The 22,219-nt window shown below is 47.6% G+C and overlaps 1 protein-coding gene across 5 annotated transcripts in view; it reads left to right on the forward strand.

The window, feature by feature from the left end:
- Positions 1-22,219, forward strand: part of grik4 (glutamate receptor, ionotropic, kainate 4) — a 281,752-nt gene that overhangs the window by 235,499 nt on the left and 24,034 nt on the right. For all 5 annotated transcript variants that reach the window (XM_053872391.1, XM_053872394.1, XM_053872395.1 and 2 more), the window contains 2 exons: positions 7,307-7,414; positions 19,366-19,569. In XM_053872391.1, coding sequence (XP_053728366.1) covers positions 7,307-7,414; positions 19,366-19,569 — 312 coding nt within the window. The remainder of the gene's footprint in view (positions 1-7,306; positions 7,415-19,365; positions 19,570-22,219) is intronic.

The following is a 22,219-nucleotide window of genomic DNA, read 5'->3' on the forward strand; positions in this document are numbered from 1 at the left end:
TGGATTCGACAGAGAAAACCCAGCGCTGCCGGGTCCCTTCGGCTCTCCTGGTATTTCAATACAGGATCAATAAAATTATTGGAATCATTTTTGTCGGTTTTAGCTTGAACTTTTTTGCTCTTTCTGGATTAACCCCCTGCAACACGTCTCACCCTGTAGACCTGACTGGCATTTCTCTTGCTGCCACTGCGACCCGGCTGCGTTTGTGGTGTGAAATATTGAACAGGTTCATGCCGCTACTCCGACACCTTCTCCTGTCACCACGGCGTTCTCTTGCCTCCCCACTTATCTGAGCACCACCCGGGTGTCTGCCTCGCCCGTATTTGCCTGCAGCTGTCTTCTTAGCCTTATTACCTTTGATGAGGAGACAGATGCTCCTCTTCTCTCACTTTTCCGCTGAGAAAACAGGCGTAATTGCGTTAACCTACATTAATACAGCAGGGGTTTGTGCTGTACAGACCGAGTCGCGTGGGCGGCTTCCTTCCTTCTATGTTTATGGCCAATTCCACCCTTGCAAATGACTTATCTTGCCTTCACTGGTATAGATCCTATCACCGCTGACACATGCCTTCCATATTTGCAGTATTTAATGTGCATGTGAGAAGCACCGACCGCCAACGGAACACACATGCCGTCGACTGCGGCTCCTGGATGCTTTTGTTCCTGGCCAGTGAAACATTTCTTGTTTACTGAAATTCCTGCTGCCTCCGTGATGGATGCCTCTGTCAAGCAAAAAGACACCTCTTTTTTCCTTTTTTGACAGAAGCATTAGGCAATTGTGAAGCGCCACTGAGCGACACCTCCTCCGATTCTTTGCACTGCAATTCCTCAATGGGTATCTAAGCACGAAAGCAATCTTTTGTTTAGGTTGATAATGCTCTGTAATGCAGAGCATGGATGGGTCTGTGGCAGAGCCTCGACACTCCAGGGAGGACTGGAGCCTTCTCTTCAGGTTTTTCTCTGACTCCTGAGCCCAGCTGAGCCAAACACCCGTCCAAGGCCAAGGCTCCCCTCTCACTGCAGACCTCCCCCTGATGGTGTAGCGAGGCTCTGTGAGACTCGGAGGGAGAGTCCAGACCCGACTGGCAAAACACATTCAGTCTGGTTCTTTCGGCCTTTAGCCAGAACCTGAGTCCAGGGTATGACCGCTGTCTTACCTGTGTTTACGTTATGGATTATGGGGAATTTGTTCTGAAAACATCTGTCTTTCAAGTATTTACACTTCTGAGCAGTTATTTTGTCAGCGCATTTCAATTTCTATTTCATGCATGTATATATGCATTTTTGGGGCCCCTGGAAAAAACATAACGTGCGCGGACCGACCAGCTGACCCACGAAGCACTTTGTTATTGTGTATAACGCAGCCTCTGTATGCAGACGTGTCCTGTTAGCTCCATTTACTGACTGTTTCTTCTTCATATTGAGGTGTAAAACCTTCCCTGTCTCCGCACTGGACCGTGGACAAATGTGTTTGTTGTTCCGTATCGGCCCATCCTTGCATTCTGTGTCCACGTTGTCCAAGTTTGTTTGTTTTTTTTGCTTGTTTTTCTCGCTCTCTATGATCCGTCACGTGCTCCTTCGTCTTTCATACTCCCTGGTTTCTTCATGCCACTCTGATGCTGCTGCGTTTTCCTGCTCAACAGATCTTTATTTTGCCTCTGCATCATGTCTTCTCTCGTCATCTCGCCCTCTTCACACTTGTGCTGCAGCTCCCTCAGTGGCTGCTCCTCATACCTTCTCATTGATTTTCCTTCCATTTGCTCGCCTCACAGCAAGTGATTGACATCACCGTGCAACCATCAGTTGTGTGAGGAGCTGTTGGCATCACGGCTCCTTCCACCGTATCTGTGAGCACCTCATGAGGCCGTGGCTCCTCCCATGATGGAGGCACCACAGTTACTTTCATCCTGCCGCTGCGATGAATAAATGTCTGTGTGGCACGTCATGTATGATGACAATGACTCAGTGTTCTCCAGTGCTTCACCAGGATTAATGTGATGGTTGGGGTTTCGTGAAGATTAAACCGCTGCTGCTGCGGACAAAACCACATGTTTGATGACTTGTGTTGGTCTGGGCTTCCGTCACATGCACGACATGAATCTGTCCTGGGCTTTGAGTGGGCGAAGAAGAGCTACTGATAAATGGAGGTAGCCAAAGTGACCAAGTTGATATGGCGACCTCTTGACCATCGTGGCAGGTCTTTGTGGAACATTCTGGCCGATCTCAGTTATCGGCGCTCACCCTGTCTCTCGACTAAACAGGGACTCGCTAGCTACTCGGATGTACTTTTGAATCTGACCAGCGAGGGCAAGACCGGGAAATGTGCCCCTTCAAAAAAATGTGAGGACTCAGTTGGTACACCAGTAGATATGCAGGTGCTCTGAGACTTTTTATTTTACCAAATGTGGCGTTATTAGAACAACAGTATGTGTTTCTTTTCCATGGGTGAGTTTCAAGTTTCACTGCAGTACAAACACAGATTTGACAAACTGACATTCAAAAACTGCACAGTGCCTCACAGAGCAGTAAAAGAGCAGTAAAAGTTAAAGCAGTAAAAGTGGCCTGATGCCAGTATCGTTTTTTTCAACGCAAGTTGCTTTGCTGACTGTTCAGTGTCTTACCTTTCCTTAATGCCTTACAGAGGATTAAAAAACAAAGATCATTTTTTGCCACATCACTGTCTCACTGTAATCTCCTGTCAGTCAGTCATCCACAGATTTTTGTCAAGTTTTAGTCAGAAGATTGACTTATAATTTTGATCCTTTGTTAGTGTGTAGAGGGCTTGTCTTTCCCCCAGTTGGGCGGAGACTATATCAAAGATCTTACAGGGCAAAGGCGATGCCTTGGAAGGACTAAGCCAACAGTGAAGTCCGTTAGAGCGGTGATTCTGAACCATTGGGCCGGGGGCCACGAGCGCCCCCTAGAGGGCCACTAGAAGTTTTCCTTTTACACAGCTGCTGGCAGTAGTGTGTCACTGACTTGACTTGACAGCCGCAAATTTAATAGATACCAACTATGAAGAAGCTGAACTTGAACTTGAAACTGATAACGTGATGGCGCCACCAACAGTAAAAAGTGTTCACCTGTTGGAGCATCTTTTAAGATAAATTAGAACATTTTGATGGTGATTGTTGCATTTACACTTTACTAGTTTCCTTTCGAGTTTTTTTATGAAAGACAAAATACTTGATGATATGTAGATGTTGTTTTATTATATTTATTTCATTCAGAATTTTATTCGTGACGTTCAGGTTTTCCAATGCTCTCAACAGAACATGACTTGCACCTGCTTCTGCTGCTGGTTGGACTTTTCCATGACGAATATCTTTGCGCTGATCACATGGTTTCATGGCATTTCACAAGGTTTTGGTTTGTTGACATGTTCGGGTTATTGAACTCAAATGAAATCAGTAATCACAGTATTGAATCAGTTCTATTCCTTGAATGGGGCCTGGACCCAGTTGTTCTGGAAAAGGTGGGCTCCAAGATCAAAAAGGTGAAGAAGCCCTTCCCCTGTTAGAGGCCTGCACATGTACAGAATACAGAAGCTATGCAGTATATGTTTTCGGATTGTGGGAGGAAACCAGAGTGTCCGGAGTAAACCCATGTGGGCAGAAACGAGCCTCGTCCAAAGCCAGGGTTGTTTGAAGGCTTCGTGTGATGAGGCTGCAGCACTCTGCCAGTCTCCTCGGTGCCTTTGATCCGGCACGGTCACCTGGAGCAGATCTGCCAGTGGCACTGTCAGCATGTCACCTGCCCAAGAGAAAGCCCCGGTGTCCCTTGGTGCTCACCACTGTGTCGCCCAAACCCCAGTCCTTGGCTTCCTGCTGCTCCACACGAGGTCACCCCTCCTCCCACCCCCCTCCAGCCATGACAACTTACCCACTTTAGAGGGAACCATGGCCTCAGACGTGCTGATTGTTCATCTCAGAGTCAAACTAATTAACAGTGCTGTTGTTTGGAGCCATAGTTTGAGCTGATCAGGTTTGACAAGCAGCCCTTCGCCGCAGTGAAGGACGAAGGCTGTTAGCGGCTGCTGTCCCCGAGCCTGCGAGATGTGTTGATACAAGTGTGCCGCCATGTGAGGCTTGCACCATGATATGATGTATCGCTCTTGATTCTCTCCGTTTCATTCTGTTGTCCTTACTTTCGTCCTGGTTGTGTGTTGCTGCCCACAGCTTGAACATTCATAGAACAGCTTCCATGTCGATCTACAGTATGTTACTTCCTTCACATCGTATTTACATTTCTGAATTTCTTTTTCTACTTCCTACTTTCTACTGTGCTTTGTCACCATATTTGTATTGATGCATTGATAATATTTATCTATCATAAACTGTGAACTGTGTTGGTAAGAACCTCACGATGTGATACTCATCATCTCTCGTTCATGATGCAGAAGTGTCAAACCATCATCATGTTGAGTCATGTTGCAATATTCCAGGTAGTGAACTTAAAAAAGAATCACAAAATACGACTGAGAATTGAAAGGACAAAGCCAGTCTTTTTAATACGAGAGTTACGTTTCAACCAGCTTCACTTTAAATCAAGTTAGTCACTTCCAAGAAATTCCCATAAAAATATATATATATATATATATTTTTAGTGAAAACATTAGATTTTGTATTTTTACAAACAAAATGAATTGGTATTGGAGGGCAGTTGATTATATTGCGTATCAATATCTTGCACTCCCTGGTATTAGATCGTAATAACACTTTTTTCTTTTTTTTTTAAGCTTTAGCCGTGATATTAGCATAATGCATACAGTCAGTCCCCAGGAGAAACGTACTGTATCTGCCCTCCTCCACGCTAAATGGTGGTTCATTTGAAACACTCAGCGCCAGTGAACGAAGATCATGGAAGGCCTCAGAACAAAGAGTCCTTTCATGTTGCGCTGCCGGGCGTCCGGTTCTGCTTACACAGGTGATCTGCACGTTTTCCTTCCTGCTTATCCAGTACAAAGGAGTCAGTGAATCTGCGTGCGTGTATTTGTTTGTGGAACGCACGGCCAGCGGCGGCCACTTCCTTCCTGTTAGCAGCAGCTTCACACCTTCCCTCAGCCTCCTCAGTCTTCACACAGCCTAATGACCCCTGCCCCGCCCGCATGCTCAGACCTCGCAGACACCTGCTGAGATCAGCCGAACCACAGGCTCCGCCTTCACCAGCCCTGACAGGTGATGTTGCAGGCGCCGCTGGCTTATTTTCCTCTTTCTCCTTTTCATCGTTGCGTCTTCATTAGGCAGCGTCTTGCCTTTGATCTATATGCTTTATGTCTTTTAAGGCGTGAGCTTGGTAGACAAAAATTGCGACTGACAACCAATCTTTCCACTGAGTGTCCTGTTGACCGCTCTGTTTGGTACGTATGGAATCAGATTTGGGTCAATGATAATCAGACCTTTTTCAACCTTTTACATTGCAAACAAAAAATGTGATTTTGGATCTCAAAACGGATCTTTTTTTTTTGTTGACAGTTCTCAATTTTCTTCTTGCTGCTCAGACTTGTGCTGTCGATGGCCGTGTTGAACATTTTTGCTATCAACTACATGCTAGTAACACCATATATAATGGATTTGATACTTAAACTTGGAGTAAAAGAAGCCTGGTCGATGGACGATTCCATCTTGGTGGAACGTGAGACGGTTGCATCAAAACTCGCAAGCAAAAAATCAGGCAGCGCGAACGAGAAAACTGGCATCGAGAGCAAAAGTCTGAGCAGCGAGAAGAAATTTGAGAACAGTAAACAACAAAAATGAGCAGCACAAAAGTAAAAACGGAGATTTTTTTAAAGTAATGCACTAGTTTAAAACAAATGTATACATTTTTTGTTGCATTCCATTTTTTTAGTCTATTTTTTGTTTGCAATGTAAAATGTTTTGATTATTATTGACCCAAATCTGATTCCATACGTGCGAAGGCTCCACTCAGTGAGCAGAGGCCCAGAGGTTTCCACACGTGAAGCACCCAACTAATTGGGATTCAGTCTTGTGAAGACAGAAGGCAACAATGTGTCAAAGCTAAATGAGATTCTACATCTTGTAACACAGGGGAGGCTTATTAGCGAGTTGATCTGAATCATTTCTCCAAAGAGACAAGATGTTGACTGTGACTTGTGTGAGGACACGGAGACGCCATGTCCCGTGGTTTAGTCAGGGAGGAGCTGATTTGCTTGGAGAGAGAAGGACAAGCTGAGGCAACGCCACAAGAGCAGGGTGTTCGCCAGGATTGTTTGAAACCGCGGGGACGCACCACATCATACCTCCCCTCCTCCAACCCCGCCAACCCCCAGCACTTTTCTCTCCACCACAATTGGCGACTATAACAATGCTGGTCTTTAATCGTGAGAAGTGAATCTTTCTCCATTCTGCAGGTGTCCTCACACAATCACGTCCACATCCATGATGTGTTCGTCGCTAGTTTTGGCGATGCCGCTTTGATCTTTAATCTTTGTCGCGGACTCTCTGTCGCGGGGAGCGAACTGAGATCTCAGAACTTTAGCGTAGCTCAGCACTCGTATTTCATTCTACCATATTCTGGATATGGGCCATCTGTCATGGCATGGCGCCAAGGTCACATTACACCATTTTCATGTTTTGAACATTCTCACTTCTTAAATACACAGCTGCTCTGCCCTGTCAAGGTTGACATCTTAATGAACACTGCTACCCACTTTGACAACATACTGCATATGTAAAAAAAAAAAAAAAAAGGTCACTTCACCTCAATGGCAACAGGTCTTGATGTTACAGTACATCATGTTTGTTAGCTCTCGATCTCACTCACAGTCTCAAACCCCCATAACACACAGTCAGCAACGCTGCAGGTCTCTCTGGGTCCTGGAGGTGGCAGGACCTTCTCAGCAGAACGCACGATGCGCTGCTCTCCGATCACGCTTCACCTCGCACGCTTGACTCTTCCTGAGTTCTCTCCACCCACCTCGTCGCCAGGTGGTGTCTCGGCGCTGCGGGAGGGATGCGTCGAGTCAGAGATCGGCCTTCAGCAGGGACGCGAGCAAAACAAGCAGAAGGAAGCAGGATTGAAGAGCGGAGGTCCACGTGCAGGGGAGGAGCTGTAATGAGAAGAGAGCGTGGCTCTGCACCACAGGACTTGCTGCTAATTGCTTTAATGAATGCATTCTGTTGTTGCTGATTGAACACATGCTCCGCGTCCAGTCCTGGAGGAGACGCACGGCTCTCTCTCTCGCGCACGGTGACTTCCTGCCAGGCGGCGTGGTGCTGTGTTCCGCGGGTCAGAGCGCTGCTTCCTCACAGACTCAGTCATGTGCCTGTGTGTGTGTCCTCTGCAGATCGGCCTGTGGCACTCTGAGGCTGGACTCTCCATGGAGAAGAAGCTTCCGTCCATCAACGTGACCGACACGCTCTTCAACACCACTCTGACCGTCACCACCATCTTGGTGAGCACCGCTGCACACGCACCTCCCAGGCCGTCCACGTGCGGCCCACGCTCCGTGCTCTGCGCACCATGAACGTGTCAGAGAGCCGTTTGGTGTCGTCAGATGTGAGCCGGCTCCTCTGGGGACCAGACGGGCTGATGCTGAGCCATTGTTTTTCCCCGAGCATCTCAGAGGAGGCTACATCACGGCGCATCAGCGGGAGCTAATCATTCAGCGTGTCAGCTTCTCCTGACACGTCTCCTGTAAACACAGACGATGTGAGCGCCGGCTCTCGCCGCTCCTCGTCGCTCCTCGCCGCACTACCTGTGACAAGCGCTGCCATTTTAACTGACGCTTTAATAGTTTGCCAACGTCATGAAGAATTATCGATCATTTTATGACGGGGAATCGGTGCCTCAAGCAAGTTTGGATTATTTTTAAAATATCAAGTCAAACAGTTTATGTCGGGTAAAAAGAGGTCCATAATGGAAAAGTTTCCAGCAGTTTCCTGCCAAACTGAAGGCCAGAGAACAAAATGTGAGCGGCATCTTTCATTTCCTGACGGGCCACGTCACTTATTGAGGCTGTTTCCTGGGGCTTATTATTTTTATTAGCAGTAAAATGAAATGAGGGACAAAAACAATGGGACAATATCTGAGAACAAAATAATGATTTGATCACAAAGAAAAGGGACAAAGTGGGAAAAAACAGAGCTCGGTTCTTCAAAATAGGATGAGATGATGAAAATGATTGGAACTTGTGTTTTTATTTATGAATTAGTTCACATGTAGGACTAGAAATATTCACACAAAAAATGTGAAATTTTTAGTTATTTAAGCATGTGAAACTGAAAACAATTCTAAATGTTGTCAATTATGTTTATTACTTGTTATTAGTTACTTTATTAACGGTCATTATCATCATTATTCTTATTGTTGGTGGTGGTGTTGTTTGGCATTATTGTTATGATTCTTGGCGTTAGTAATGCTAATAATGAATTTGGTGTTAAAAATGTCCCCCACTGCTCCCCAACTGGTGGCGTTTCCAGTGCCACAGTTTCACTGAGATGAAATGTAACCGGCTCAGTTGAGGGGTTTCTCACTGACCTCAGGTCTGTGCTGGTGCATGTTTCTGCACCTCCCGTGTATAAGTGAACACTGACAGTGTTTTTCACTCTCTCAAAGCGGCGTCTGACAAACATCAAAAAACAACACAAATTTGCATTCCGCCTCTTCATTCTGGCAGCTGCTCAAGAGGAAGCCTCAAAGTCAGGCGGGTGATTGACTCCTCATTAATGAATTGCCGGCTTGTTTTAATCAGCCGGTCGGATGTTGCCTGACTTTCTAAACGCAACAATTACGCAGAGCTGCTCACCTCCTCTCTCTCCTGGGCGCTGTGATTCGGTGACTCGTGCTGGTGTGGATTATGAGTGGACGCGTCCGGAGTTCACACGACAGTTCACTGTGTTGCTGCTGATCCGTGCGCACGGCGCACGTGTCGCTCCGGCAGCCGAGCCGATGAATCACACGATAAGGCGTGAAGACGCTGGTAAGCAGAGGCAAGTGGCCCAGTGCTGCTTCTGAATGGCTGCTATCAGCGGCAGGGGCCGTGGGAATGAAAGGACACGGCTATATTTTAGCAGCGAGCTGCTCATGGGTCTCATTGAGAATGAATCAGATGGAAGACTTCATTTCACACACGGGAGGCGGGAGGCGTGTGTTTGGGCAGCTCAGATGAGACGCTGTTTTCAGAGGGGAGGGAAGAATCGGCTGAGCTTTGATTTCACTTTGGAGATAGAGCGTCCCTGGACCAGACTTTGGAAGCCACCACAGAGCAATTTGCCGCGCCTATCACCGCTCATTCATCACGCCGTGATTGTGGTGTCGCTGTTATCTGACCAGCCGCTGGGCCGCAGAGCAGCCGGAGCTGGAAGAGCCCTCACCTGCGGCGCCGGCCAGGGAGACGGCGCACGCCGCTAATGGATGCTTCCCGCCGCGCGCCGTCTGTGTGTTTCTGTGCCGAGCCCAAGTGTTAACTGGGCCTTTATGGAGCGCTTTCATTAGCTGCTCAGCATCATCGCCTTCCCAGTTTCATCTCCCAAACAAGTCTTTGGACAGAGCATCGATTTTCTCCGGCCATGCTCACGTTATCGCAGATGAAGTCGGTTAGAGACCGGAGTCTTCATCGCTTCCAGAACTGTTCTTGGATCAAGGCAGCTTTCCTAACGACAATTCCGTTTCCAATCAGAAAGCACTTCTGGACCCTGCTGTGACTGAGGTCAAAACCCTTACTGGAGGAAATACAGCACCAATTCAAACAGCTGGATTCTCCTGCTGGGCTCATCTGGTCCCATTGTGAACTCACAAATCCACCTGGTTTTCCTCATGCTGGAAGGCTTCCTTTGTTACGTTCCACAGACGCAGTGAAAGCTGTTCTTATCCTTCTCTGGTGATTTTATGCTCTTCAGCACGTCAGTTTGCTCTCGGCTGAAGCAACAAGTGGCGTCAGAAATGGGATGGTCAATTGAAAGCGTGCCCAGTGGGTTGGATGCGTCTGAAGGACTCTTCACTCTAACTGAACCCTGGAGACGGTGACTGGAAGGGGGCCTCTTATTGAAAAGCTAGTAAGAGCTGCGTGAAGAGCCGTTGACTCTGTGCTTTATTCCCTGAAGGGTTGAAGAAATGTGGCGGCCAGTGTTGAGTCACAGCAGGTTTGCTGGTCGGAAGCCCGGGGTCGTTGTCAGATCAGCTGTTTCACAGCCAAAACAACCCCAGTATGACTAACATTGCCGGCTGTCGATTGGATTTCCTGAACGGTCTCACCGACTACAATGGTGGTCATAATAAAGCAAAGGAGCTGCGGTGTAGGAGTATCAGCAGATATCTAAATCCAATTGCCAGGGTGAAAATGGATGTCAATGTATGTATGAGAGTGAGGATGGTAGTGATGGGCTGGTGAGGCTTCATGAAACAGTGTCCCCATTTTCTGAGCCCACTAGATTCACTTTCCGCTCAGAAATCCTTGGACTGGAACAACCATTTCAGTGAAACCGTACCTCATTTTTAAACCAACAGCGCCACCTACTGAGCTCTAAACATGAGGACACTGTTTCATGAAGCCTCAGCTGCCAATAACTGGAGGCCGGGTTGCCTCAGAGCAAGTCATGTGCCTCAAATGTAGGGTCATAATATCGGGTCAAAAAAATGTCACCGTGGGTGGAAATGAGCCACATGGCGCCTTGTTTCACTTCCAGAAGCAGATTGTTTATCTGCATGGGAGTAATACCACTGCAGCTGTGGCGGTCTGATTCCACACCTGCGACTGTTGAGACAGTGCAGTGGAATCACGGTCTCTCTGCTGTCTGACACTGAACCTTCCTCACTTAAATAACCGGTATAACTGAGCCAATCGGCCTCCAGATACGCTGTCAACAACATCACAAAGTTTAAAAGATAGAAGAGGAAATGCTGTTGTCCTAAAGGCTCAGACACGATGTTGGACCACAACATCACCCGCTGCCCTCGGCTGAAGTGAGCTCCCCGCCCCTCCAAAAACAAAAAAAGTGTCTTGGTCTTTAACAATCCAGTGGCAGCTGGAAGCTGCAGGAAAGAAAGATGGGCTGTGAGAGTGAAGAAAAGCAGCGACGCACAAATGGTTCGTGGTGCCGGATAATCATTCTGTGCGAGAGGTCGATGATGCCACCGCAGTGTGTGTGTGTGTGTGTGTGTGTGTGTGCGTCGCCTTTGCTTGACAAACAGCTTTCATTAGAGACGGGGTGAAAACATTCGTGGCCCCGAAGAAGAAGTGTTTTTTAGTTAAGTTTGATGATTATTTACGGCATCAGCAGCAGTTTGACAAATTGCACAGCTTCTAATAAGAGAAGTTGACAACGACTCTTGTCTCAGTGGATGTATGCGATATTTCACCAGACTCTGGTGCATTTGCCATCAATCACGGCCCCTCATGAATAATGGAGCATCTGTTCAACAGGTATTGTTTTTTAACTCTCAGGTGGCAACAGACAGCGCAGGCTGATTTCAGTAGCTCAGTCACAACGAGAGCTGGTATTCAAAACTAGCATCTTGTCTACTGTGATTCCAACGTGATGTCAGCATGTGACGCGGAAGGCTGACGTCGCCGTCAACAGGGGATGCCAAAGTCACTTGAAGATAGTTGCTATGTGAATCTTCTCATTTTTCTTTGGGCTCCTCCCTTCAGTGGTGGCCACAGCGGATCACCTTCCTCCATCTCACCCTGTCCTCTGCTTCCTCTTCTTTCAAACCTACAAACCTCATGTCCTCCTTCACCACCTCCATCAATCTCCTCTGTGGCCTTCCTCTCCACCTTCTGCCTGGCAGTTCCAACATCTCAACATCTCCATCTACCAATGTACTGGCTCTCTCTCTCTCCTCTGTACATGTCCAAACCATCTCCATCCAGCCTCTCTGACTTGGTCTCCTAAACACCTGAGCACATGTGCTGTCCCTCTGATCCTATCATCATCCTGCTCTCACTCCCAGAGAGAAGCTCAGCATCTTCATCTCTGCTACCTCCAGCTCTGCCTCCTGTCTTCTCCTCAGTGCCACTGTTTCCAAACATTGCTGGCCTCACCACCCTTTTGGACACTTTCCCTTTCATCCTCGCCGACACCCTTTCGTCACACATGATGACACAGATGACATGGTGATCTGTGGTGAGAGCAGGGATCGGGTGGAAGATCAGCTAGAGAGGTGGAGGTTTGCCTTAGAAAGGAGAGGAATGAAGGTTGGCCGCAGTCAGACGGAATCCATGTGAGTGAATGAGAGGGAGCCGAGTGAGAGTGAGAATAGATTCTATTCACTTTTGCGGACGAAAACAGTGCTTCGATGTGACCAGGCTCAATCATCTGGCAGTGTGATGCTCTTTAGCCTGTAAACATCCATGTATTAGCTGTGCCACTGTATAAGCCTCAGGGTTCAGACCGCAAGGAAAAAGTAGCATAGTCCAGAAATTACGGTATTTTGTAGTCTATTTATGTTGCATTTGATATATGCTGGTTGACAACAGGATGATCCAGAGAAGGTTGGGACAGCTACTGGATCAAGGGCTGCAGTTGGCCCACAGGGAGGACTGGCGCTGCGCACCCTGCTCTTTGTCTTTCTCGCAGGAAATACGATAGAAAGCTCAACTCAAACTCAACATTTCGATGACTTACTTTGATGTGGTGCCACTTACATTAATGGGGTCACGGGAGGCTGGACCTTTTCCTCCTAGAGAAACAAAAACAGGGACAAAAGTTCCTCTAGCTGTTGCTGCAGTCACAGCCCGAATGGAAGCCCTAAATCCTGTCCATCAATGATCAAGCTTATTTTAGATTTCATTAGTGGCTTCTCTTCAAACAGACGCGCGGAGCCTGTTTTTGGAATCACATTTAAGCAGCCAGCGAGCAGGACTCCCGAGAACGTTATTGAAAGATAAGAGGTAAAAAGGAGCATTTTTATTTTTTCACCAACAACAACTTGAGGTTTCAGAATAAGGCTGCGGCGCGGTGATCCAGCAGAGTGAAATGTGAGCAGCCTCTGTGGCACCTGCGCGTGTGTGTGTGTGTGTGTGTGCGCACCTGCATTTTTAAGATGTTCTCGTCCTACTAAAGTTATCAGCCAGCAGCCACATTCCTCAAGGCTTGGGAATAAGAGCCTTTTTTAAAGTCTGCATTTTCAAACCTTCAAACTCATAGCTGTCATGCTGTTTTGCTGCAGCGCGCGGGAAAAAAAGTCGAGATGAAATGTCATTTCAATTTCGGCTTCATGGGAAAACCCAACGCTCGGTGCAGTTAGCTCTCATATCTCTTTTTTTAGCCCGACTGTTTATACTTTCACACATTTCAGTGAAAGTGCCTCTTTGATTAATTGTTCTCTCAACTCTCACCTGAGTTCTCTCCACTTGCAGCTCGACATGATTCTCTTTCCAGAGTGATTTTGTCAAACCGTTCGCCAGGATGTGTGAGGGATTTCCAATTCACTTCTTATTCTTCTGACACTTGTGTAATTGACACAAACTGAGAAGTGAAGCCACCACGGCGACGCGCGCTGCATGAGACGCGCAGCCCCGCTGCCTGACTCAGATGGAGTCCAGTCCAGTTTTCTAGCTTGGTCCCCGCTACACTATAGAGAAGCAAGTGGCAACACCTGCTGCAACAGCGGAACACGGGGAATACTAATGAACAAACAGGAGCTCATCTCGATAATGGACCTTGCAAAAGTTGCCTTCTCCTGAGGCTAATTAAAATTTGGGTGGCAAGCGAAGCCAATCGGAATGCGCAGTAATGCAAATACTCTTCGCAGTACTGCTGTCACCTCGACGAGAACCCAGTGAGGCCCTGTTCGTCCAGCCGGCTCATTAACTAAGACACCTGAATAACATCATTAAGGCATTTAGCTTCACAAGCTCAAACAAAAATCACTTCTGGATGAAAATGTAAAACACTTTTCACATGTATATTGAAGGAGCACGGTACTTTTCTCTGTGGCAACATCTGCTCCCAGTGGGATCCTCACATGGATCTGAACAGAGGCCAGTTGTTCTGGCTTCACCGTCCTCCGGTCATGTCGGTTACCCACCCCACCATGGATCCAGGACCCATTGCTCCGCTTCATCTGAGGCCTGTGTCTCCATATTCCAGTCGTGGGATGACGCTCCACTTTCCCTCAGCTCTTGACTCCCGTCGATCCAGCGAGAGGAACAGACTTTTTGTCCTTTGTTCTACCTGCTTCTCATGAGGGTCTGCAAGGGTTGTGCTTATTGTATTTTGGAAAACAGTCGGTAAAGATTAGAAGCTCAGGATGGCCCAGGTGCGGAAAAGAGACATGCTATTAACAAAAGAAACACAAGAGGAAAAAAAACTAGCACTGCAGTAATGTGCTTATAGTACCTCGGTATTGGAAGAGCTGGAATTGATGTCAGAGCCGAGTTCAGTTCCAAAGGAAGAGGCCCCATAAACAGTGCTGCAGGCATGGACTCAGCTAGCGATAGCCACTGTTAGCAAGGTAGCTCGCGTATAGATCATGAACATTTCAAATTACACCACAGAAACATTTGTTATAAGTAGGCGCTGAACAATACTACAGCATGTATTCAACCGATTTAAAAAAGGAAAAAAAAGAAGTTGAACATACGCAATATTACAGCAGCCATCTTGGATTGCAAACACGAGAAATACCACGTGGGGTGACGACATCTTGGGCCAGAGCAGGGAGTTACCCAGGTCACAAGTCCATGAACACGCAAGCTAGGTGGAGCCCAAAAGGCCTTAAATACTCTGGTTAGCTGTTAGTATATCAGTGTGTCGTGTGGTTATATCTTTGTCTTCAGGATCTTGCTTCAGTAACAGGTTGTGGCACCTCACCTGACTCACTCGCTGCTGTACATGGTCTCAGCTTATTGCTGGCAGTTGAGGTTTTACTAGTGTGATTGATGTGTGTTTGTGTTTTACGAGAGCATGTTAATCCGGTCGCCGGGGAGCGATGAGAAAAGACAAAGTGTAAAAGCAATATTTCCAGGCTGTTTTCAGAGAGATCAAACTCCGCTGGCCTGCGCTGTGAGTTCTGAAAATGAGATGCTGATGGGGCTCAGCAGACACATGAATCAAGCGGAGGCTTATGAGTGAATTATGTTTTTTGTCTTAATGAAGTCTTGCTGTGGGGAGCAGAGACCCGCTCGTGTTGATACACAACTTGTTCCACTCCGTGGGAGTACGCCGCTGAGAGGAAGGTGCTGAAGCTCAGGTTAATTCTGTTTTGATCAGAAAAATATGAGAGAAAAGCACATCCTGAAGCCCCAACCATTGCATTTATCACGTCACTGGCCCTTCAGTTTCAATGAAATCCAGTTGGACCAGACGCGTGTCTGAGTCAACTTGCTGTGTTTGAAGCCAAAGCAGGTCGATAACTTCCCGCGAGCAGCTGCCAAACAGATGCTCGGAAATCACGTCAGTCTTGATGACAGCTGTGCCAGCTGATGCTCGCCAACATTACAAATGTCCCATTACTAGCTGCGTCGGACGCTCCAATCAATCACCGTCAGCCGGCTCTGTTCCTGAGGTGCCCCACACACAGCACCTGGGTGGCGTGGCCAGTATCAGCACCTGGTCCTCGTCATGAGTCGGGGGAGTTCTAGATGCCGTTCATTTGCTCCGACCCTCGTCCCTCCAGTACTCCTGCCCTAGTTCCTTTCACTACACTGCACCATCTTCCTCGTCCACACAGCTACACTCTGGAAGACTCACTCGCTCCGAACCAACCTGTCCTGCTTCCTCTGGACATCTTCCCCAACAAGTGCTAGAAATGCATGCCTGGTCTTTTTGGCAACTTCCGCTGCTGATCATCTGTTTCTAGCATTAGCCACCGAGCTAACCAGTTCTGTCACGACATGTCGTCGAGTGGCAACCCTGACTCACTCCCGTGGGTTCAGATATTGGAAGGGGACTTTTGCGTCCTGTGCTGACAAAAAAGGCAGCCTACGAATATGCGCTTCAATGGCCTGACGCTTCCTGTGTGGGGTCCCAGGAGTGTGCTTGGCGGGGGCGCGGGAAGACGTGCTGTCACACTGGATGTCAGTTGCTATTTATAACCCTCACATGGCTCTCCAGGACGTTAGATCGCATATTCACGTTATGAAACATAGAATGAGTGGAGCACCCCCCCGTGGCTCCACAACCTCACCACAACCCCCGTCTTTTTTTCACTTGTCACGCTGCCCGTGCGTCAACGTGCCTGTTCCATCAAGGATGGGTTCAAGTGGACATTGTTCTTACTTTTATTTGCTTTGTTGGACAAGAGTGTACTGTTGTGTTGTTCCACTTTCGTCCAGATTTATCACATGATCTGAGTTAAATATTGAGGTATTATAATTTATTTCATTTGCTTTGCTGTGGAAAGTTGTATGGTTTTCATTGGAGACGTTTTAAAACCAGCATTTTGAAAGATATCACAAATACTCCATCAGCCCATGATGAGAAGAGGTTGGTTCCTCTTTTATTGTTCGCCGATCTGTGTACGATTGGCCGTCAGATGCCAGGTGACGTTTCCAGGTCGTCACACAGCTGATGAAACTGACAATAATGGACACTGTATGGATTCTATTGCTGTTAAAGACCCTGACTGAAGCCTTGTCCAGTCCAGTGTAGTCGAGTGGAGTCTAAATCTCTCCAGCCATTTAGTCCTTATAGATAAAGTGTCGCTGTTCTCTCTACTCTGTTGACCTGCCATTGTTTTCAGTCTGAACTGGACTTTGTCTTGGTAAACCTGACCTCAGCATAAGTAGGAATGGAAGCGAAACAGTGCGTCTTCTCCTCTGACTCTGTGCTCTGACTCCTCCTTGTCATTGCTAATGTGTTTGCCCTGTATCCTAATGAACCTGCTTAAATTGCTGCTTTTGACTCAAGAGGATTTTGTCTTCTGTATTCTTCAATCCAGGATTTATTGACAAGCCACGGCCTTAGTTTTGTGTTCAAACATCACAATCCTTCATTAGCTTTCGCTTCATTCCTCCTTGTGACATCATCAAAACTGGACCAATGAAAGCAGGAATGTCAGCAGTCCAGCTCGGGGACATGTCCAATCAGGTATTCAACACATTTCGCGTGGAGTTCTGGACTCAGGAAGTCAAGCATGGCTGTAACAAAGAACGAAGAAAGATGATGTGGGGAGTGGTGGATATGAAAGTATGCAGAGGAGGAGCAGCACACCAGCCTGGGTCATGCCGTCACGCACGGCTGAGACAGTAACTCTGACAAATAAAGATCCAGCCAGTGTAAAGGGCAAGGGCTGGTTTGAAGATGGAGAAAAGGGGAGATTTCCTGAGGGAAGATAAGGACTTTATTGTTATCAGAAGCCTTGCAAACTTTAAGGCAGAAGAAAGTTTGATGGGCTAAGATACTTTGTAGAAGTCAAAATGTCAGACGGCGCCATCATCTCTCTATTTAAATTGGAACTTTCTCAGCAAATAAAAATGTGGAATTGGATGGTTAAAATATGAGCGGGGCGCAGATACTTGTTAAATCACTGCAATCTGATGAAGAAAGGCGGGATTCATGGCCCGAGTGTAAAACTGGTACATAACGCTGCCTGCGGATGATATAGTGGAGTCGGAGTGCGGCGCTCTGACAGTTGCATTATTTGAAAAATAGCACAATAGGAACGTCTCCAGCCGCGGTCACCTCTAATCCTCCATCACCGTGGAATAAACACCAGAAAACACAGAGCTGGACACACACTTGGTGCACTCCTCGGCCAGTTGTAAATTAGCGTGTGTGTGTGTGTGTGTGCGAGGGGTCCTTTTGTTTGGCGTCAACATTTTTCTAGATCCAGCAGATGAGGACGAGCCTTTACGACCGGGCAGGAAATAAACCTGAGGTGAACTCTGGGCACTTAAGGAACCACTGTAGGCTGCACTGTCTGATATTGGTCACCATAAAGTCTGCGGTTGGAATCTCGACGGAACATTACAGGCTGAAGTGGGATCTGTTTCTACGCTGCTTTCATGAACCTAGCGTGGGAATGGAGAGTAAAAATGATTGTTCGCAACTGAGCATAGAATTTCAGCGATATATGAAGCCCCAACCCGTCTATTAGCAAGACACCTATCTACTGTGTACCATGCCGACAGTGACAACGGCGATTCAATATCGGCGGCAACGATGATGCTGCGAGGTTTGCACGTACTTAACTCATTCTGACGCTACAAACTTTAACGGATGAGGCTTCATGAAACACTTCTATTGAGAGCTCAGTGGGTGGCGCTGTTGGGTTAAAAATTAGGAGAGCAGAGAGCGCCATCTAGTGGACTCAAAAATGGCGACACTGTTTCATGAAACCTCACCAGTCCATCGCTAGTTTTCACACAAGCTTTGGGAGGAAAATATTCCCAGTCACTTCAGCTGTTTCCAGGCAACGATTGTCTGGAGAAGGAGACAGCAAGTGCACATTGTTTTAAAATCGTTCTAGTGAGAATGGATGGCTTCTATTGTTCTATATATCTTCATTAAGTTAACCATATGAACGGAAAAATGTGGTCACTAAACCCAGGCTCCTACCCCCTCGAGTGGACTGATATGACCCAGTCAGATTATGTTTCTGAAGTCCTGAGCTCTCATGAGTTTGTGTCTCCACAACTGGCCACGTTGGAAACCATGGAAAGTGCTTTATTTAAATAGACTACACTTTGCGTACACATGAAGCATTAAGTGCTCTGGGATCTTAGTAATTCACCCTGTGAATATATTATCCTGCACTTTCCTATCGTCATGATGACACTTCTCAGTCCATAGCCCAAAGTCTGTCATATTTAGTGGCGGGAGTTGAAATGTAATTGCCCTTTTCCCGCGACCTTTTTTATTCCAACACATTCCGGTGGTGCCTTCTCTGCGTGTGAGCAGCAGCTCCTCCTCCCGGAGTAATCTACCTCAGTTTCCTTTCTTTTTCACTCACCTCTTTTTTTGGAGAGGCTCTGCTCATTAAAGGGCACTTTTCGCTGAAGCTCTTCTCGTAGAAAATCTGGGAGCTCTGGTGTTGTCGCTGTCATTCCCTTCCTGGAAGGAGCTGCTATCTAAAATTAGCTCTTGGATGAGCCAATACAGGCTGCATTATTGTCTACGCCAGATTGTGTCGCGCTTTCTCGCTCCTCTGCTGTCAGATTGAGCTGTGCCAGTCGGGACATCACCACTATTAGGCTCCTCCGTACGGTACGTGAGGGCAAGCCTCCTGCAGCTGCTGGTGCTCTTCACAGCAAATAAGTGGCGCCACAACACAAGCAGGAGAAGGAAAGGGCTTGTGGAATGCAATTGTCATGCTATTGTTGCCATAGAAACAGGAATAATTCCAAGCCTTCGCTGGAAAAGATGATGCCGTAATGATGTCGGCCTCCACTGTTGCTTCACATGCGTCGAACTCTGTAACCTTTGGTTTTCAACACAACATCTCTCTGCTCTGTTTCAGGAAAACCCCTATGTGATGCTGCGGCCCAACCACCAGGAGCTGGAAGGGAACGACCGCTACGAAGGCTTCTGCGTGGACATGCTGAAGGAGCTGTCCGACATCCTCAAGTTCAAGTATCGGATTCGGCTGGTGGGGGACGGACTCTACGGGGTCCCCGGAGCCAACCGGACGTGGACTGGCATGGTCGGGGAGCTCATTTCACGGGTGAGATTTGGACTGAAAGAACTGAATTGCCACTACAGCTTTGCCACTGCACTTGTTTTTTTCTCCTTTTTCATAAAAAGTAGTTTATTCACATTATTTTTAATTCATGTCACATCCCTTTAGTCATTTGTTCTGCCTGTGCTTATGTGGGTTTCCCCTAGACACTCTAGTTTCCTCCCTCTGTTAGTGACCGTAAATTATATTAGTGTGTGTGTGGTTGTGTATCCTGCCCTGTGGGGACTGATTCTTGACAAAACACCTTCCTTGTGAGGACCTTATGCCTTTGTGGGGACCATTTGGCCGGTGCCCATGAGGTTAAGCCTGAATTTGAAGATGAAGTCTGCAAAATAACTGGGTATGTTATAAATGAGTTTCAGTTTGGTTCAGAAACAAACAAACAAACAAACACCGCGGCCTGCACAAAGGCGAAAGCTACATCCATGTAGAGATGCATCTTTTCTTATCCGTTTCAGTACCAGTTTCATTAAGTGCATCCTCAAACCTCTGACACATCTATCACCGCAACATAGGCTCCTCCCATTTCTTCTCCGTTGGTTCACCAAACCAAGTGAGATGATCAGTGCAGATGCAAGAGGTTGCAGAAACGTTGGAGCTGTCATTTCCAAAACGTTGTCTTCAACACTGGATATGCAGGAAACAGAACACAGCACGGCAGCCAATGACACGCCGCCTTTATATGTGACCTCATGAAGTGTCGTCCCAGTTCTGAGGGACGTCAGTCACTTCACTTGGTGGTTTGGAGGGAGCTTCATAGTGGAGGGAGCTTCATAGTGGAGGGAGCTTCAGTGCGGAGGGAGCTTCACAGTGGAGGGAGCTTTACAGTGGAGGGAGCTTCACAGTGGAGGGAGCTTCACAGTGGAGGGAGCTTCATAGTGGAGGGAGCTTCACAGTGGAGGGAGCTTTACAGTGGAGGGAGCTTCACAGTGGAGGGAGCTTCACAGTGGAGGGAGCTTCACAGTGGAGGGAGCTTCACAGTGGAGGAAGCTTCACAGTGGAGGGAGCTTCATAGTGGAGGGAGCTTCATAGTGGAGGGAGCTTCACAGTGGAGGGAGCTTCATAGTGGAGGGAGCTTCACAGTGGAGGGAGCTTCATAGTGGAGGGAGCTTCACAGTGGAGGGAGCTTCATAGTGGAGGGTGCTTCACAGTGGAGGGAGCTTCACAGTGGACAAGGATCCCCAGTGAGACTTGAGCATGGGGCAACAGAGACGGAGGTCAATAGCAGACGGTTAATGTGTGAGTGACTGTCCGAGGAGCGGCCCGCGATCCGTGGCTCTCCTCCCCGAGTAGCATCAGTGAAGTGGAGCAGAAATGGTTTTGTTTGGTTTAAATGACCTTCACAGTTGAATCATGAGTTGATCTTGTGATACATTAGATCAAACTTATGAAACGTTATGTTAATTCATGTGCTTTGATCCAGATTTCAGCAGTTTAGTTCAGGTCCATATCTTCGGCGTCAGCTGGGTCAATGCTTAACTGAAACGTTTCTTCAGAATGGAACTGAACTGTTTCTGTCGGTGTGGATTCACTCATAGTTTTGCAGTGAAGCACAGCTGTGAATCATGCGGACGTCACACATACACAACCCAGGCTGCATGAAGGCGACACCGCCGTGCCATCCAGGGGGTTGATGAACACAACGTGTGAAGCTGCAGCTCCGCCTTCCACTTCACCTCGTGTGCTCTTCCTCCTCTGGCATTTGCAGTGCATTTCCTAAAACAGTCACGGCCTGTTGGTGGCTCGCTCCCTGTCACAGTTTTTCCCTGAGCTTTTCTAAAAATGACCTTAACAGTCAATGGATGAGAATTGCTCCTGTAGCTGGGTTTGATGTTGGTGCACGTGACTGTAGCTCCGCGCTGAAGAGGTGGAGGCGGGGAGAGAAAAGGAGCTGCTTGAGAAAGCGATCTGTCTGAGTTTAGTGGAGTAAACTAAAGAAGGGCGAAAGCATCCAGTATGTAAAGTATGGGGCGCCGCTCATGCTCCTGTCACCGCCTGCCGCCTTTCCTCTGTGTTGCCTCTTGAAGGTTGACCTTCACAAGGACCAAGTCCAAATGTGTGTCTGGCCCTCTTCAGCCCTGCCATTAACCGCGTCTGGCTGCTTCCATCAAAGCTCTGAGGTCCCATCACTCACAGCGCAGGCGGCAGCGGCGGCGTGGCGGCCACTTGTCATCCCGTTTTTCAGACGCAACTCTGATACGTCCCACGAGGTCACGGTGAAGGACTGTCTGCTCTTCCTGGGCCTCAGGCCTGGTGATGTTACATCATGTTCAGCAGCCTCCGGTCACATGAACATCAGTGTGACAGAGAGATCTGAAGCAGTGGTGGCAGCAGCCTCCGACCAGATGAAACCAAGCTCCTCACGCTGCGTGCGGACGCAGGACTCCAGGCTGCCCACTCCATCCCAACTGGTTTGTGCTGCACCTTGTCTCAACACTCATCGATGTGCTCGCTCACTGCTTATCGGAGAGGGATCCGAGAAAATTGAATCTTTTGACTGTTAAATCAATTTCATGTTCAGCAAAAGCAGCCAGGAAGATGAAATCAAACATTTTTCTTCTCGTCTTATTTTTGAGGTGACAGCCACATGCAGCACCTCCTGAATAAATCATCTGCTTCGCTCTTTGCCGCTATG

The sequence above is a fragment of the Synchiropus splendidus genome, chromosome 8 (genome assembly GCF_027744825.2).
Source record: "Synchiropus splendidus isolate RoL2022-P1 chromosome 8, RoL_Sspl_1.0, whole genome shotgun sequence".
NCBI lineage: Eukaryota > Metazoa > Chordata > Actinopteri > Syngnathiformes > Callionymidae > Synchiropus > Synchiropus splendidus.